The sequence below is a fragment of the Plectrocnemia conspersa genome, unplaced genomic scaffold, assembly GCF_051122295.1.
Source record: "Plectrocnemia conspersa isolate PC_06_02 unplaced genomic scaffold, ASM5112229v1 ptg000005l, whole genome shotgun sequence".
Lineage (NCBI taxonomy): Eukaryota > Metazoa > Arthropoda > Insecta > Trichoptera > Polycentropodidae > Plectrocnemia > Plectrocnemia conspersa.
Window position 1 is genome coordinate 23,072,179 of NW_028277169.1, and position 20,719 is coordinate 23,092,897.

The window sequence follows — 20,719 nt, forward strand, 5'->3', positions numbered from 1 at the left end:
AATAAAAATTAAATGATAACGTTAGGTAAAATATTTTTTTTAATTATTTGAGTAAAATTATATTTTACATTTAATATAAAAGTCAAATACATTTAAAAACGTATATATTGTAGCTTCAGTGTCATGATTCAATTCAATGTCTTTCAATGCATTCTTTGAAGTTATGCAAAAGATTATAAAATTTGCCGATAACCTTATTTATGAATATTTAGTAATATATTTTTTTTCTCAAACTAAATTGTGAACAATTTGACATTAACATTTTTATGAATATTTTCACTACATAAGCTGATGAGCAATTTTATAGATCTCAAAAAAATCAATATAGACGTACTTTTAAATGTGTGATAAAAAGTTTCAGAAAATCCAACTAAGGATTACGGATATATCTTTATTTTTTTATTATTTCGAGAAGTGATGGAGTTCTTTGTATGCTACTTTATATTATCAAAATAAAAAATGTCTAGTGACTTAAAAATACACCTGGTAAATATAACGTCACAATATTCTAAGATTATCACTGGCACGGAATGGGGGTGGATTCCTCAACGTCCATTTATATTTACAGCCCATTTCTCTCTTCAGATCCAAATCAAAGTTAATGCTAAGCTAATTACATATTAGGGTGTTTATTTTTTTCTCTTATATTAATTAATATTTAATAAAATTAAACATCATAAGCAAACGGTAAATCGTAATCAACAATAAATTACGATTAGATATTACAATAATGTTATTTTCTATTTGCCACTTTTATTTATTAATTTCTACGTAATCTAACAATGTATAACTTTACTGGCAAACGTTAATAGAGGAACATCTTTATACATATTCATTATTTTCTAAGGTTTATGATTATTAGTTTCTCTCTAGGCGCACAGATTCCTTAACATATTAGCGAAGTAGAGATCCGAATCTCACACGAGACATAAAAACAGCGCGTTTCTACATATAAATCGAATTATCGTTTACTTGTGGGAAAACAATTTATGTACAGTGTACTGAAAAAGTTAATAACGCATTTACACTATTTGACTTCGTAATCTTATTCACGACCTCGATTACAGTATGTCAGTTATACTGCCTGTATAAAACGCGTCATACCACGATTTATCAATCTTAATCCCAACCTACGTAATCTTCCAGTAAACATGACCTTATTAGAATCCCTTATAACTTATATTAAATTATAAACCCGCGTAATCACATAATGTGGCGTTTTAATAGATACCCTCGTGTCCCAATTACAGACTCAGTCCGCAAACTTTAGTGTCGCGCCGCTCGTTCCCCATGTACTTAAAACGCGTATATTCGAACGTACCATATAGCCAACCGTCCCGGGTTATTTACGACTTTGAATCCTTTGTCTGTTTCAGATGCACCCCGATTCATCATAAGCAGATACCCGAGCTTCGGCAAACCCTTATTCGAAGGGATGTACGTGGCCTTGAAGTGCGAGGTGGATAGTTACCCACCTGCCTCCGAACCGCTGTGGCTGAAGGACGATTACGAGCCAGACGTAAGTAACTGCGCGCACAATATCCAAGAATTCCATTTAACTTCGTATAAATCGCCCGACTAATGAGTTCTTCCGCTCGGAGCGACCGTAAATCAGCCTTCTTGACTGGCTCGACTTCATTATCCTTCTCAAATCCGTCTCAAGCAAGTTTTCCCCAATTTTCCTGTCTTCTCAGTGAGATGTCAAGTCGTAGGAAATATTGTTTATTACAATTATCATCTATGATATGTAATGACACGTATTCATTTTTTATGTTCATATGCTGATCGGTGTGTTGTCAGTAGAGTCTCCAATTCGAGTAATCGAGTACTCGATACTCGAGTATTTTTGTCTATTTTTCAAGTACTTGATAATCGAGTATTTTGAAAATTACTCGATTAATACTTGAAATTAAAAAAATTTGAAATATTTCAGAAACAAAAATAACTTTAACTCGGTCCGGTAAAGGTCTTGCTTTTATTTGGCGTTTATGCCCGAAGTCCCGAGTTAGAGCGGTTACTATCAGGTATAATTTTTTCATAGTTCCATAGTTGCATAGTTCCGGTCGTCGGCTATGTTAGTGGGTACGACGGAGAAATTTATTTTGTGTTTTCTGTTCGACAGTCCCGACTTATCTAATTTATGGCAATGAACAATATGAAATATCAACAAAAAAAATTTTTAGGTTTTATGACTATGCAGTTGTAGCGTAAAGTGTTGTAAATTGTTTATACTGATCCCTCAGCTTAAAATATAAATCAAAACAATTGTGTGTTTTAAAGGCATTTAAAGTAAAGTTAGTTCTTTGCGAACCGTTTAGCTCTAGAGTGAAAGGGATTCACCCAAATACATCTTCGAAGGATATAGATTTAAATTCTTCGCATTAATCAGAAGGAGTAGAATATTGTATATTGTTAAGAAAAAAAATCTATTCAAGAAGAATTACAAAATGCTATTTTGTCAATAGTCGAAGGAAATAAGAGAAAAGCAGAGAAGGGAATGAAAGAAGAGAACATAAAAAAGAGAGTTCAAAAAATTTTATATCTATAAAAAGCGAACAGATATAAATTAGAAGCCTTATCCAACGCGTTAATGACAATAAGACCAACATCAACAGCAACGGAAAGGGTTTTTTCCATAACGGGAATAATAAAACCAAAGGTTAGCAGTAATATTAAATTCGAGACACTTTTTGCATTATTGTTTTTAAAAAGTATGTTCGTGAAGTTAAAATAATTGTTAAAATTAACATACTAAGTATTTTATTTATTTATTTATATGTGCACGAATTTGAATAATAGCTATTTTGGTACATTTGGTAAATACTCGAAAGTACTCGAGTACTCGAGTATTTTAAAATTTTAATATTCGATACTCGAGTAGTTGATGGTTCGAGTAATTGGAGACTCTAGTTGTCAGGTGCTGATTAGAGTTGTTTATAAATACTGGAATCAAATGAAGCACTAGCATGTTTATATGATGTATGCTTTGATATTTTTTTGCGCCTAAGAAGAGTCATATTTTTAATGGCTTTTTGCACAGATTAAAAAAAATGTATTCTATTAACTTTTAATGACAATTTTTTATTAATAAAAAGCAATTAAAACTCTTAATATAGTAAACAATTCGCAAAGTTTTCGGAGCTTCGTCAATTCGATGCGCACAACTAAACTCAGATTTGATACAATTAATTGAATTAGAAAAATAACAGGAAGATAGTAAATACCATTTGGAAGATAGTGAATGCAACTCTAACGAGTATATATTCAGAAAATACATAAACCGGAATGTGTATCGATCGATAGCTTAACAATTGTGTACATTCAGCATGGTTTTGTAAAACTAAAGGCGAAACAATCCAGCTGGTATGCTTTAATAAATTTAGAACCTTCTTGCTTAACCGTTATTGTCTGTTTTTAATCTATTGATAAAATCAGATACAGGCGGTTCTCGACTTTCGCACATAATTGGTTCTTGAACATGTGTGCGAATGTTGAATGTACGAAAGTCGAGGGAAGTAAAAAGAATTGAATTTGTGTGTATTTTAAAATATTTATTTATCAAGTATATATAATATGTTTAAGAGGCGTTTAAGAGACATGTTTAAGTGAGGTTTGCGGGTGTTTCCTTTGAAAAGCTATCAAGAGTTAACTGTTTTCCACTATTCTTTTTCTTTTCTTCATATAGTATTTTATAACATGCTATGTTTTTATTGATCGCCTTACGCACTTGAGATATGCGTTCTTCATGAGGATCACAATCATCCATAATATTTAAAAATTTGTCAAGGTGCGTGAAGGCTTCAGTCATATTTTTCATTGTTAAAGAGTTTTCCAAAATAAACCTGTCTCATGTACATTAAATATTTGGCTAGAGGAATATTCTCCATCTTCAATAATTTTGGATAATTAGGAAATAAATTCTTTTGCAGCATCTTTATCCGTAACAGCCGATTCTCCAGTAAATTTAATATTATGAAAAGAATACCTCATTTTAAAATTGTAAAATCAACCGTTACTTGCTTGAAAAACCGTGTTAAAATCTTTTTTTTATCTATCCTTCCAATCTTTGTGCAAACTAAGAGCTTTTGCTTGAATGATTGAAATACTCAGAGGGACATCTTTTTGATGTTGGTCATCGATCCACGATGACAAAGATTTTCCATTTCATTAATGTTTTTTTTTTTGCTGTGCTTTTTTTGAAACATATCTTTAAAGATTGCGGAAATATATCTTTATTTTCCACAATTTTGAACGTATTTCTTAATTATATTTTTATTTTGCAAAATTGAACATATCGTAGACCTGTTTGTATCATACGAACGTTCGATTGAAGCAAAAGATTCACCGCTATCAGAACGTCTAATAATTTCCATCTTCGTCTTGAATCGTGTGAAGTTTATGAGTCCTTGATTTATTTTTGTTCGTATCAACACAAGTTTTTTCGTTTCTCACTCGTGTTTACATATTATTATATATAAAAATTAAAATAAATAGCGAATTGTGCGAAAGTCGAACGTCCGAAAGTCGAGGACCGCCTGTATTGTCAGTAATAACAAATCTGCTCCGTTTTTTCAACTTTGTGACGAAAAATCTCAATATAAATACACAAGTGACTGTTATCGACACTGATTTTATAAAAACTTTTGATTAAGTCTGTCATGCCTCTATTATTAAAATAATGGATAGTTTAGATTTTTCCCATAAATTGAATTTTTTTTTAAAACATCTATTTCAGGTCAATTTGCTTAATATTGGAGACACAATTTGTCTGAATACATTGCCGCATTAATAATTCTTTAAGGTTCTAATCTTGAGCCGTTAAGTATTTATTCTGTTACCATTAATTGACAACAAAAAATTGTAATATATATATATATAGAGAGGTTCTGGAATATGCTCTATACTAAAACGTATTATGATATATCGGAATTTTGGAATCGAATGTAAGCAAATATCTTAAAAAAGGAATGAAAAAAGTAGGTTTCTAGACCTTATTTGTGGTCCTTGGAGGGTGCGAAATAACCCGTCTGATTGCGATGAAAAAAAGTGTCTTGAGAACCCCACGGCAATTTCGGGGTCGCAATCCGGGGACCGCAAAGTTCACGGCAATAAAGTCTATGTCTATGTTCTCTCGTCTTTCGGGGATTTCTCGGCAACCATTGTTTGGCGATAATGAATTTCGGGATGAAAGTAATAACGGGACGTCCGGTGCGAATTCGACGAATATTTCACGTTTAACATTCCCGGGCGAAAGAGACAAAAAAGGAGATTTATCTGTTTGTGACATGCAAAAGGGGTTAATCTATATGGTCCTATTCGATTAATCTGCGGAACGGCAGTTAAGTTTTGAAAAGAACGGACAATCATATAAATGTATGTATGCACGTGTGTCAGTTTGCGTAATCCCATCTAAATTGAATTGTCTATTGGGACAAAAGCGTTCAGAGTGTCATTTAAATTTTATTCTGTATCTGGTGCAGACTCAATGTGCTAAAAGATATTATTTTGAAATATAACCAAAATAAACTGGAGGCATTTAAAAATAATTCATATGCCACTGTAATCAAACTAATAAAATCATCTAAAGATGATTTTATTCGACTACACTACAAATAAAACATAAAAGAAATGACATTAATGCATTTTTTTATGGTTTAACTTAAAAAGCTAGCTCCTAAATTTTTTTAAAGTTTTCTTTGCTGAAATTATTTAGTTAAATACATGTGAAAGGCATAACCAGAACGATAAACCAACGGTTAAAGTCGGTAACTAATATTTATCTGAAAGATCTGGATCATGGTATTTTTTATTTATTTTTTATGAGATCGGAATTAGTGATTAATGAATAATTATAATTTTGAAAAATAAATATAGTTTTAGAACTTTTCAATTCCAATGAAGAAACTAAGCCATCTCATCTCTCAAATGAAAATAAGCGGAAAAAGTACAGACACGCGTTGCATCTCGCATGTTGCTCCAAAGTTTGTCTGCACTTCAATATTACATTATGTTTTAAAAATATGAAAGCTTTCCTTATCGATAATACTACGGACTTTTAATATGAGGGTATTGATCAAAGTATATTGAAATCGAATTTTGGTCAATAGGAGGGCGCAAAAACAATTATCACTTCTCAGAAGTCAAAAATTCACGGCAAAAGCAATAAAATCGTGTCGGCGCCGTCGCAGTGGGAACGCTCGGTAACGAGCGTTCCCACTGCGACGGCGACGGCACGATTTTATTGCTTTTGACGTGGATTTTTGACTTCTGAGAAGGGATAATTGTTTTTTGCGCTCTTCTATTGGTCAAAATTCGGTTTAGATGAGCTTCATTCGATTCTAACTCATTATAAGTCATAATTTTGTTATTAAAAGTCTGACTATGAACGCTAGATAACCGAGCGTTTCGTGGATTTTAAACCCCCCTGAATTTGGCCAGAAAAATGCATGTCATTTAATAAAATACTATGAAACTTTATGAAATGGCTTATACAAACACAAAGTGCCATAGAGCGTATCAAAACATTTGGTTATTATCCGTACATATATCCCAGTGCCTTTCTTTTAGGAGCGTTGGGATCGCAGAAAGTTTTATGTCGCTAAATATTTTTTCAAATTACTAAAAGGTGCTATCGACAATCCACTTATTCTCGAGGAATTCCAGTTTTGGGTTCCGGAACATTTTCGAGAATCACGATCGCGTCCTCTTTTGATGACCGTCAGGGCTAGGACGTCCGCACTAGGGATAAATTTTTAAAGTCCCGGGAATTCCCGGGACTCCAGACCTTGATTATTTTTCGTATAACAATGAAAAAAAAATATGTTAAGAAATTAACTTATTATTATTAACTTTAATTAACTTATTATTATTAACTTTATATAATTTAATTATTATTAACTTATATTATTTGTGTTATAGGTACGATAGGTAAAAATTTATTGAAACAATTTAAAAACACTTTATTCGATATTTATTTAAATTTAATTTATTACAACTTTTTAATCGAAATATTTATATCAATATTAAGTTAAAACCTTTACTTTTGTAAGGAAAAATATGTTTTTAAAAACACCAAGGCGTTTAATGATGAATCACATAGCCTGTTCCTGGTTTTTGTGCCAAATATTCCAGATGTAGAAAAAACTCTCTCGCTTTCTGTAGATGTTGGCTTAATTGTAAGCAATGATTTGAATAAAAGCTATAGATTCGGAGTTCGCTTGATAGTTGAATCTAATATCTGAAACTCCTTTTTAAAGTTGAATTTTTTATTTCTAGTCGTTGAAATATTTTGGTGGTTCGTGCGACAGAGTTGTGTTAATTTCAAATATTTTTTTTTAAATGAAATTAACAATAATTTCGGAAGTTAATAAAGTGGCATCTCAACGACTTAGAGCTTCAACTGCCAGTTTTATAGGAGTGAGTACTACACAAATATTTTCCAATACGTGAATGTTCGATTCATTCCAAATTTGGCCGATGCCAAGATCAATTAATGATTTTCTAATGCAATTTCGTAACTTTCAAAATCTCGAGATCATGGGTAATAAGGATTTCCACCTTGTCTTCATATCGAGACATAAATTAAGCTCGACATCAAATTCGCTCTTTACATATTTTTGTAAAATTGCACTTCGGAAAGTCTCGAGTCCCGGGTTATTAATTTTTTAAATTCCCGGGACTCGAGACAGCAAAAAATCTTTGAATTCTCGGGAATAAATTCCCGGGTTGTCTCGACACAGAATCCCTAGTCCGCACTTGCCGACTCGCCTATAGCTGTGGCCACCCGGCTCCTTAATATATATACGTTTTTTTTGTTTTGTAAATTTAAAATTTGTTTTTTCCCATCGTGGCGCATTGGGGTAACTTGTTAGGCCACGATGGTCTTGATTTAATCTAAAAAAAAAAAGATAAATTCCAATTAGAAGCTTTATTGCATATGTAATATGTAGCCCTTTGCTATAGAACATCTAAATCAGTAACCACTTGCGATGAGGCACATTATTATATATTTTATAATCGTATGTAAATGGCAATTTTGCACTGGAATATGTCATGGAATGACATATTTTGTTGCTATATAGTAATTTATTAGCAGATGACCGCGCATATAGATTTTCATCGTCATCAATGAGATTTTTTTCAAGGAATATTTAAAGCTCATCGGCGAAGAGTAATAATTTTGCATTACAAATAACTTTATTCATATATATGCAATTATAATTTTTTTAATTAATGTAATCGACTACAGGGGTTCTTAGATTATTCGTAATAATTTCAACGAAGATATCAATTGCCTCATTAAAATTGTTATATTTTTCACGCGCAATCTAACACACATTACTTTGTATGATATGTTGGTTCATTATTATGAAATTCAAGAAGAGCCTAATATCTCTTATTATTACAAGGAAACAAAGAAAATTTCTTACATATTCACATCTAAAGCTATATGGTTAATTTCCGTTTCATTTCTCAACCATGTTTATCATTGACTGTGCGTTCGTATAAGTCATAGAAGCGACGGTTCTACTATTTTATTTCCAAAATGAATACATAAATTATTTTAAAGCGAGAAATCTCGCTTCAACGATCAATATTCATAACGCGACAATTATTTTTTTATTATTATTTTAATACATATAAGATAGTCTCTGTATTTGCTCATTATTAGAGAATTTTAAATACCAGATATGTACGACCTAGCTCGATTTTAATTAATCATCACGATATTCATCCGTGAGATTAGGAAAATCTGAGTAAACCTCATCTGTAATGATCGATCGGAATTATAATTATACAACAATCATTAATTTTGATCTCCCAGACACGATAGAAATTTAAAAACACTAATGTCCATATGGGATTCGAAACCAGATCTTTCAGGTTAATAGTCAGAGACTTATACCACTCGTCTATCGTGCTGGTATATATTATAGAATAATAACTTTACAAAGATATGTAAAATATTTTATTTCATAAGTATGCTTAAAGAATACTTACTTAAACAACAACATGGTTTGCTTGAATCGAGATCAGTAGCAAAGAATCTCTCTGTTTATTCACATTTTGACAAAAAATCTCAATATATGCAATTATTAAACATCATCTACACTGATTTTTAAATGACTTTTGATAGTCTGTTATGTCTTATTTTTTTTAATATAGGTTTTAATTTTCACTATTGTTGTTTTTTTTTAATCATACTTTTCAATCATCGTGAATATGTTTAATGTGAGTACCCCCAAGTCATCTAGATAACATTACCACATCAGAAATTTCTTATGGTTTTAATCTCGGTCCATTATAGTTTATTCTGTTTATAATGATATTGTTTTGGCTAAAAATCTTAAAGTATTTATTTAAATAGATTTCATTGATGATGTAAGAAAATCTATGTACGTGGCACCCTTGAGCATACTTTTCTAATCTGGTTGCTAAATAATACAACCTACTTACTTTTAATACTTTAATATTTTAACACTATTGTTTTTATTTATTAAACGAAGAGGTTCAGTTATTACTACTGTATGTTGTATTGTGTGTGTGCATTATACCTGTATATATCATATAATATATGTTTGCATTCACTACTAGATTTCAACGATTTATATTTCGATAGCATTTTTTTGACTGAAGGCGCTACGATATTTCACTCTTAGGATTACTTATATCACAACTCACGTATCGCAAAGAATTTTCATAGGAATGTAAAAGCTTTTTGAGAAATACACCGATTTTCTATTGAATAATTGGCAAACTTCAGTTCTAACAAACGCATGTTACGTAAGTTTACATATTTAGTATTTGTAAGCCCCCAAGGCAATAAAGTGCTAGTTTATGAAGTTTTGAGCATATCTACCTATATCTTTATGATTAAAATACTAATAAAAAGTTGCTCGTTATAGACTATGATTGTAATAATTAAAATAGCATATGGACGTAGATATTATTTGATGTACATTTATCTCTTATCTTCATGTGAATTAAAAGTCCTGTAAGTAGTTTATGTTTGCTAGTCAACTTTTTACGTTCAATGATTTCTTTATTTTTAAAACAATGGAGCAAAGAATTTGCATTTAATTTTGCGTTAAAAAAATAAATAAAGTGCAGTTGAGATGGTACAAATATTAAAGAAGGCTCTGGGAAAGGATGCTATGTACTATAATAGTATTTATAATTAGTACTGTAAAATTTTAACCACCTGCACAAAAATTTAAGGGGTCATTCTAACGATCATTTTGAATAAATAAAATAAATACCAACTCATCTCGAAAGTGAGGCTTAATTACAGAAAAGAGATCTCGGTTCTAAATAATTGTTATAATTCCACGGATCACCTTTTAACACATCCGTTCAGAGACATTCATAATTACTGGAAAAACTACATTTTCATGTGGTAAGGATGCGCGATAGACAATGCGTTCTACCCAGCGCAAAATGACTATTGTTATTTTTACCTTTTATAAACGATCGCCTACAGCCATCTGGAAATTAAATGCAATTGCACCGTTAACATCCTCCTCTTCCAACATCTTTAATTCGTCAGAGCTATCTCATTTGGTCACAGATTTGGTCACAGATAGTAAATATTTCAATTCATTTTAGAGAAAAATCATTTAAATGCAGTGTTTAAATATTTGCTGAATTTTATCGCCCCTTCATAATATAATAATTCTCCAAAGTATAGATAATTATAAAAAAAAATTTGTTATGGGCAGATGAAAGGTGTGACATGCTTCTGTTTTAAGACTTCGTTAAACTTTAAGCAATTGACACCGTTGCCCAGATTCGAGCACCATTTATTACCGTTTATTTAAATACATAAAATGTACGTTTTACTAAGGCTTATATACAACCAAGGCGAAATAAAAAGAATATTCGACACCCGAAAAAACGGTCGTTGAGAGCGGCTAGTTTGCTTATAAACCCGGATCGTGTCCGACACTTTTATGCTTATAAAAAGGGGTTGCAAAAAGAGAGGTCCGTTGGTTTTATTGCGGACCTCCCGGAGGTCAATCGGAGGTCGCTCCCAGATAAAGTTCGATAAGAAAGTAGCGGAAAAATCCTTAAAAAGCTAATTTTCGAGGATTCAGGCGTCGGCGTTGCCAAACGGCGCCGAGTTGGCAACGCTGGGACGATAGGGTGGTTAAAAGATGTGTATGTGTGTATGTAAAAAAATGCAATAACATTACAGGGCGGAATTGAGTTTTCGAAAAGTGGTGGGATCTCGTTTCGCTTAAGGACGCGCCGAGATTGTTATGAGCTCAACAAATAAATTTATTACATTTATTTTTTAATATTGAAAAATAATATAATAATAATATGAACGTCCACTCGGATACGCATAATTGTTTATTTGTCACGCTGACTGACGTGACTTCTTTTATAGAAAAATTGTAATATAAAACGTTTAATGTCTCACCTAATTGTAAAAAATAGTATACAATTATTTCTGCCCAATATCTTAAATTCTACCATATCATAAATTTTGCTCTAAACTATTTTATTTATAAAAGGTTTTCTTAATTGAACATTCATTAGACAGTATATTTTATAAGTTTCAAAAATTAGCCTTTTTCTTGAGCAATTACAATAAGTAAAATCTATCTTAAAGTCATATCTTCCCTTTTGCTCTTTAATCATATTTTATACACATTAAGTGTCTAGTTTTTTAAAGAAATATATATTTTCAATATATATAGCGAGATAGTCGTTGAAACAGCTTACTAAAGTTCGTGTGAAACCTCAAAATACTTCAGTAGAACCCTAAGATTCTGCGAAACCACTAATTATACATTCAAGCCTGATATATTACTTGTCACTTAATATATGTAATGCTTATTAATAATCTTAATAAATGTCGTGCTTATTAATAAACAGGTAATATATTTACATAATGAAAAATAAAATAATACAGTTGTTTTAAATCTAATCATATAATGATAATACTGCAATATATTTTTTTTTTGCAAATGCTTAGTTTTCTCAAATTTATGTTGTTATTAATATTAATAAAAGCTCAAAGACGTGTTTTTATAAGTATATAAATCAAAGCAATTCTAGTTATTTCTTTTAAAACATACCTAAAGGAATTTCGTGGAATATATAAAAGGGTAGCTTTGTATTTTCTCACATATGAATATCCAAGAATTTGCTTAAGATCTGTCATTGTCATAAGACAGTCAATTTCATTAAGGATTTTCATTCCCGATATATCAATTTTTTTATTTCAATACCGCTACAAACAAATTAATTGGATTTAGTAAATGATATTTTAGCTTTTTTTACATAATAGGATAAATACAATATTTAATAATTTCTGTAATATCTATTTTTTATTTTTAAATGTATTTTTTAATCACGTCAAACTATTATTTGTATAATATATGACAGCATAGTGTAGTCTGTACCGTCTCAGACTAGTAACTCTGAGGTTGCGGGTTCGAGCCCCAGCAGCGGCACTTGAATTTTTATTTATAAAAATGCGCTATATTAAAAAAAACCGGCCCCAGCTGCAGCGACATATATTGATTATAAATTGTATAGCACATAATAATTAATTATATATTTAAACAAAAAGCTGCTGGAACTTACTTCTTGTCAAGCATTTGACTAAAGAAAATTATGTTTAAATAGCATTTAAATTTAATATAAAGCAGTTTTTCCTATGCCACGAAGCACATAAATAATTCAACAAAATTTATTTTAGAGATTTATTTATTTTTAAATTTATTAATATGAGAGTATCGGTCAAAAGGTATTCAAACCAAATTTTGGTCAATAGAAGGGCGCAAAAACAATTATCACTTCTCAGAAGTCAAAAATTCACGTCAAAAGCAATAAAATCGTGTCGGCGCCGTCGCAGTGGGAACTGCGATGAATACCCAAAAAAAAGCTTTGCTTGTATGTATTCATTATTTCTGATTGACTTACCCATTTGGTACAGATTTGCCCGTTGTAACGCATTGGGCTTACATTAAAAATGTATAAAAATAAAAGTCGCGATATTATATATTTTATTCATTTAAAATATAGTAATTTCTGGGAATACAATAGACATTTAGATAATAGCTTTACATCAAAGTAGTCTTTTATTTATTTTTTAGTATATAAGAATTACTAATCCACAGATATTTATGGATCAGTTAATCTAAAAATATACATTAATTTTAAATTGCAAATATGTAATCCTTGCTTTGAATTCTATATAAAAACAAACCAAGCAAACGATTTATTATATCATTTCTTTGATTTATTATATCAAGAAAGATCTTTACAATGTGTTTTCATAGTATTATTAATTTTTAATGTTCCTATTTAAATATTATGAATGAAATTTGACCTCGCACCTAAGATCGTGTTGACCATTTACTGCCCGGAATGGCTTAATTGGGGTCAGCGTTTTCAATTTTTAGCAAGGGTCTAAAATTAAGCGCCCTAAACGTCCGCCGAGATAACGAACCTCCACTTTGCGTCATTAAAAACGCATTAGGGCGCATGTGAGATTTTTACGATTATCTTGGGATGCTTTTTATGTTAGGAGAAATTGTCATGAGAGCAGTTTATACTTAAGTATAATGACTTATGAATCAATACATTCCTAAATGCAAATATATTAAAATAAAATTAAATTAAAAACCTCTTACTCTACTTTAGAGATGTTACGAAATTTGTAAACCAGTTTACATTTGCTTCATAGATTTCGAGAAAACTTAAAACCTGATCATCTTATAAAGAGCCAAAGTTCTATCGGGTTAGATGACAGAGACGTAGCATGAATCAAGCAGTAGTAATAAGCATTGAGGAAGATCAAACCAAAATATTTTAATACAGAGAGAATATGTTCTTTCTCCCATTCTTTTTAATATACTAAAAATTGTCTTGTAATTTTGTAATAAATTACAGACAAGCCTTCTTTATTATTTTCTAATAAAATTAATATAGCAACATTAAAATGGTATATTTTAAGAACTAGAGTTTTATTTTTAATCTGACTTGTATCAGAAATAAAATGATTTAGATATCAAAAAAGGCATAATATACAACCTTCGTGAAAGCTTTTCTTTCAATTCATGATACCATTGTGATTATTTATTATGTTCTTAATATTATTAATGTAAATAAATTGTAGCAATAAACATTTAACATACACGTGATACTTAAATATTTGTCAATATTTAAACTACATCATTCTACAGTATTTTCCCTGGTAAAAAAGAATACTTGCGAATTATAAATTCCTTCGTTCCTTCGTGAAACAATTTATGCTGAATTTCAAGGATGTATTATCATATAATACATTTTCCTTTGTCCTTGCTCCTTCACTGTTCTCACTATTTCTCGCAGACTTATTGAAACATCGACTAATGGATGTAAACGAAGCGCCGCCTCGGGACATTATGAAAATTTCATTCGGCGATCGAATTAAGGTATATATATATCTGGAAACACAAGGCCGAAAAAAATTTAATCACGGACTCTCAAAAGAAAAAGAAGAAAAATATCTTTCATTTCTATAATGTAATAATACAAGAACGCCAGATATAGTGATAAAAAATGAGACAACTTTCGTAAATAATATTTTTTTATTAAAATATATATTATAGAGATATTTTACGGCTATTCATTGAATTCAAAATTCCTGAAGTACTTTTTCAGCAACACTTTTTTTAGAATCAAATAAAATTTAACTAAAAGTAATAAAATTAATATTTTTTTGTAATATTTGTCATTATTTTTTACGTAAAATTTTACATATATTACTATTTATTCAGATTTCCATAGTTAATCTAAACTTTCAGACACTATTTAGTATAGATTGTAAGCTAATCTAGAAGTTTATTTATTAACCAATACGTTTTATTTTATTTATATTAATTTAATATTCTTCAATCGAAATTAGTTCATTTACCAATTCAACATATTTATCAATTTCTCTCTGTTAATTGATTTAAACGACTGTTTAAAGCTGCAAATAACAATCTCTTTACATCACATTTTAAGTCAGGAAGTATATATTATTATTAACTACTTAATTTATAACGTCTAAAATTTTGAAATAGATTTATTGTAAAAATTTAGTTAACTGTTAAAGACTTTTATTTATAGAAGAAAAATTCGTAAAAACCACTTCAAACGACCGAACGACGCGACATCTAGAAATACCACACCTATTATCTTCCGCCTGTCTAGTGAGATACATTCCCTTTCACTCGCTCGCGTGTTAAGTGACGAGAATGAGTGAGAGATAAGGGCATGCGTTGCATGCGTTCTTCACTCCCTTATCTCTATCTTACTCACACAACACGGGAGCAATTATCTCACCATACATAGTAATTTTGTATTATTACATACAATTTCTCTCAATGGTTAAATTATAATTCTAGTTGACATCAGTGACTACTGATTTTAATAAGATATTCATATTTAGCATTTTATTATGTGATCAATAAGGCACTGCGAAAAAGACCTGTCTTTTCTTAATCTAATATATTTTGCCTTATTCCTTAATTTGAGTGAATACAAAAATATAACAATTTATTTTTATTAGCCAGCACGCAAAATCGTGATAAAATATTATTTGAATATAACTGTATTATAATTATGAATAGATCAAATAATCATTATAATAAAATATCACAGTATCATTTACACATAACTGTATTTTAAAATATACCTTTTAATTTACGCATTTATTTTAATATTGAAGGCAAAATTACGTGCAATAATGCATAAATCTTACACAATTTGTTTAATTAATAATAAGATGTGATATTATTGTAGCCTTGTCTGCGTATCGTAGCTGGAGCAAGTTAACGTAAAGAGGGAAGCGGCTGCTTCCTAGGTCTGTTAGTGGTTCTCGATGAAGATTTCCATCAGGAGTAAATTTTGTGCGCTCTTTTTCGCCTAAACATAAATGAGATTATTTTTCTCGCCTACTCTCAACGCGTGCAACAATTGCAACGATTTAGGGGGGGGGGGTCAATTTGTATTTTTCATCAGAATCGTTGGCGTAACTGCTAGGAGTGAAACACCTACTATCGTCATTGACTCATACCATTATTTTGTATAAAATCAGCAAATGCTTGTTGTTAATGGTCTATTTGTGAATACTAATTCCTTATAATCTTTGATCTTCACTTCCGGCTTATCATGTAATTGTTAAGACTAATATCATATAGATTTATTGCGCTTTTAACGCGTGTATGCGACAAGTGCTTCCTATCTTGATTTGTGGTCCTCACAGTATAATAACTAAAATTTTAAGATAATACATTAATTTTTATATAATCTTTGCACGTCAATCTAATTTGAATTTTTTTTAATCAAACAATTTAGCTAGTTTTGATTTATGAAATTTAAAACTATGGTTACAATTATTTTCTTAACAATTACAATATTTATTTTGTAGTTGATTAAAATGAATTGACTTTGAAGCTGTAGTCAAAAATTTACACATAGGCGTATACTATCAAGGCAATTATTCAAAAGCATAGTTAATTTATTTTACTTAGATTATGTTTTAACCGCTACATAAACCAGCGAGCCATGGTGCTGAAGGGTTGTAATTTCTTTACTTTTCGAACCGCCTTTGTGCACATAACGTAATATACGTTTAATATTGTTATAATTCGCGGAATGGCGCCGTGGGTGAGCCCAGCCCTAAAAAGGATAATGGTGGCTGCGGGGAGGAGCGCGCAAATATGGAAATCAGGACGAAATAAGATTAACCGATGAAATATTAAGGGCGCGCGCGGGCTGAAGGATAAAGTGTCACGGTATAGGGATTATCGCACAACACAAAAGGAGTTTTCTAGGAGTTTGCGGAATATTCCTCCGCGGACCCGATAACCCTAATGGCCCAGATCACGTGACGCGACTTGAGAATTTCGCGGTAGTAATTACTACGGGCTTTGGCGCTAATACACTTTTGCTCTTTGGGTGTTGCGGCAATAAAAGGGAGCGTAATAGGGCGTTTGGATTCGGAAGACGTTTCTGTCATCAGGGTAGATCGGTCTGAGGGCGATAAGGGCGGAAACGTGTGTTTATAAAAGGATAAATATGCATATTTAAGTTTTTGCTTAAAATTGGCTTTATAAAAGGGACGTGCTAATTAACTAATTGAATCGGTACAAGCGAAAGGAAGTCATAAAATTAGCATGATTGAGTTTTTTTAGTGTAAGCGAAGTTTTAAAGATATTGGCGTTGTTTAATTAAAACATCTATTATTTATTAAAAAGTGCAATTTGAATGTGATCCTTAAAAAAAAGTTTTAGATTGCTAAGGAAATAACTGTGGTTCAAGTTTAATATATTTTAAGTGATTCGGCTCATTAGAGGCAAGGATCGATCTCCTACTTAGACTGTCGCGGGTGACTAACGTGGTCGGGTAAAAACTTTCTCTTACTTCATATATTTATAATAGCAGCCTCCAGTGATTTATCAACTTGAAACAATAAACAAGAAAAGATAAAATCCACTAAAATACAGCTTTCATCTGCGTTACATACAATTCCTTGAACGGAGTTTGGATGAATCAGATAAAATATTAATTTTGACTAATTGCCGTATTTTTAAACCCTGCCTATTATTGCATAACCTCTTTAATAAAACAAAAGTATCTTTCCGGGTGACCCTTTATAAGCAAGGCCATTGTGCTCACTTCGCAAAAGTTAACAAAAAGATACATATAACAATTTTAACTGTGTCGAAAATTATAAATAAATAGAATTAGTTCAGATAAGTAGTTTTTGACACAGAACATTTCGAGTTTATACACTCACTCTTTGAGTTCATTAGAGACAATTTTTTTTCGTGCTTTGTTTGGCAAAGCACTTTTGTTTGATTGCTGCTATTTACTAAAAAAAAATAGGCCTAAAATTTATAAAAATGGCTAAAACGAAAAATTACATATGCTGAATAAAAAACCCCAATAAAATTCAGTAAGACTTTCTAAAAAAATAATACGAGTAATTATTTTTATGGATTTTATTAACCATAGTTTAACTCTAATTAGTAAACGCATGTTTTATTCAATCATGCAAATAAAATAGCTTTTAATTATTTTTCTATACGGCAAGAGATAAATACTATAAATATCTGTTTTAACTTCACCCCTTGAGCGACCTTGATCATTGCGCTAAGACCGTGTTTTCATGCTTGAAGGACCAGCGAAACATTTAATGGCTATTTAAATAGTTTTTTTCGCCTTTTTAAATGTTTAACAATAAACAGCTTATTTTTGCATCAGTGCAACATAAACAACAACAGTATAAAAACAAGCAGAAAATTCTTGCTTGGGTTAGTCTAAGCCCACTAAAACAACCATAACGGTTGTTTTAGTGGACTTGTTCTACATAAATCATAAAAATATTTGTAGTGCGCTTAGATAATTATGGTTGGTTTAATATGTTACATCGTATTTTTTTATATCCTTGTAAAAAAAATAGTGTGATTATTATCTCCTACTTATATAAAAATGTATATATTTTTTACTATGAATCTTAGAAAAAATCAAATATAAAAATTAAATTTATATGCTCTTTTTATAGATTGCATTGCAATACAAAAGATATTTAATTTTAATGCAAACCATCCCTTAATTATATTTTTGTATATATTTTTATATTATTTTTAACACAATAAATTTTCAATTACTTAGCTCTAGTAAAAAGGTATGATTACTCCAATAAATATTAAAAAAATAATTTATTACAATCTCCTGTCAAATTAATCCTTCCGCTCGTTACATATCTAATAAATAATATTGCATTAAAAACATAAAAAAAAATGAAAATGAAACCGCCCCTTGTCCTTCGTGATAGATTGCGAAGCAGAAAGCTGTGACAGATAGATTTTTTACGTACGTACGTGTGTAATATATAATATATTTATATACATTTTATTCGCAAATAACTTTCATATGTACAGGATGAAGCATTAGTTGTGCAAAGCATGAATAAAACATTAATTTCAAGTTTTTACATCACGTTTCACTATTGGCGTTAGTGGTGTCTTCAGATTTCAGTTTTATGTCGTAAGATACAGATATGTATGGGTACATGAATTATTTATTTTATTAACATATATAAATGTGTACCTAATACTAAAATCTTTATATATTACTACATACGAGGTGTAAAAATTCAATTCCCAGATTGCCACAATGAAAAGAACTCTTTATGCTTTTAAAAACAGACGATATTGGCATCTAAAGCTACTGTTATTCAGCGCTTATATTTTTCGTTTTATACCTAACTTTTACTCTATTACTCTACATTTTTCATTTTCAATATTATTTTTCTTGATATATTTTGATTATATGCATTTGACCTCACATACTTATATTTAAATAAAACAATATATTTTCATTGAAATATTATTATTAGAAAACATTACTCATTCGGTGTTCGAAGTTTAGGTTTTGCGCATTATATTATACTAGTATATGATTAATTGATTTTTATTATAATTATCATTATTGAAACCATTTTTAAATTTATTTTTGAACATTTTACTTTTAATTTAAGTATGAACAACTCAGTAACTTATAAATAATTGTTCTAATCCGTTTCTGCTTCTGAACGCGCTCGCTTCAAAAATGAAACACTCTACGTTAAAATTGCTACTCTGTAGATCGTATCGCTCTGTATGTACGGTTTCATCCTAACAATAAAAATCCTAACAATAAAATTAGATTTGGTCAAAATTATTGAAATAAAATAATTGTCTTTAATTTATCAAGTATTTAAAATATATTTTTTTTATGGTTTTTAATTATATGTCCTATTGCAAGATTTATGAAAGCTTTTTAATATAATTTATTCTAGATAATTATTAAAACATATAACACTGCAAGAAAATACATTTGCTTGTTATCAAAATTACACTATTATTTTTTTCTTACTTTCTATAATGTCAATAAAACTCAGTAGTTTTACAAATTTAATTATTGTATTTTGTATTTAGATTATAGTATCGTTATTCTAATGAATTTCAGATACATTTTATTCTATCGTGTCATTCAATCCATCAATTATTATTTTATTGTACCAATTTTTATTAAAAAATGATCTGTATACTTTTACAAGCTTCGAATACCCGTAATTGTTTTTCGTACCGTGCATAAAAATTTGATTGGATTCCTCAGAATTTTTATTACTCATTTATATGTATGTTTATGTTTGTTTTTTTGGTAGTTACCTAAATAATTGACCTTCAGCTTTCTTAGTAAAAATAATTATAAAATTATAATGCCAAATCGTCTACAACTTACTTTGAGTAATAAATCGATATTATTTTTTATTCGTGAATATGCTTATCAACAAAACTAGTTTCAGTCTTTGGTTATAAAAATTTTAAATGTCGAAATAGGTGCAAATAATTGGATTAAGTGTAAAAATAACTACACTTGGCGAAGATAGAGTGATACTATAAATTCGCTCACTTTATTGGCGTGGATTTTACGAATAAGTATTTGCAAAACATATTAAAAAAATTGTAGACAACCGTAACGTGTGACTAAGGGAAGGAGATTTATATTGTAAACCTGCCAAAAAAACGTTATTTACTAAATAAATGCGGTTAACACGCATGCAATAGGCCAATTGACTGGTTGCAAGTCGACGTTGAGGAATCCACCCCCATCCCATGCCAATGCTAGTTTATAAATAGTCTAAGTAGATTGAATCGTTTTATATTTTGATAAAATACAGTAGAAT

At 30.2% G+C, this 20,719-nt stretch overlaps 1 protein-coding gene across 2 annotated transcripts in view; it reads left to right on the top strand.

The window, feature by feature from the left end:
• The window catches only part of tei (irregular chiasm C-roughest protein teiresias), a 247,109-nt gene that overhangs the window by 207,241 nt on the left and 19,149 nt on the right, over positions 1-20,719 (top strand). For both annotated transcript variants that reach the window (XM_088185654.1, XM_088185656.1), the window contains one exon: positions 1,377-1,519. In XM_088185654.1, coding sequence (XP_088041780.1) covers positions 1,377-1,519 — 143 coding nt within the window. The remainder of the gene's footprint in view (positions 1-1,376; positions 1,520-20,719) is intronic.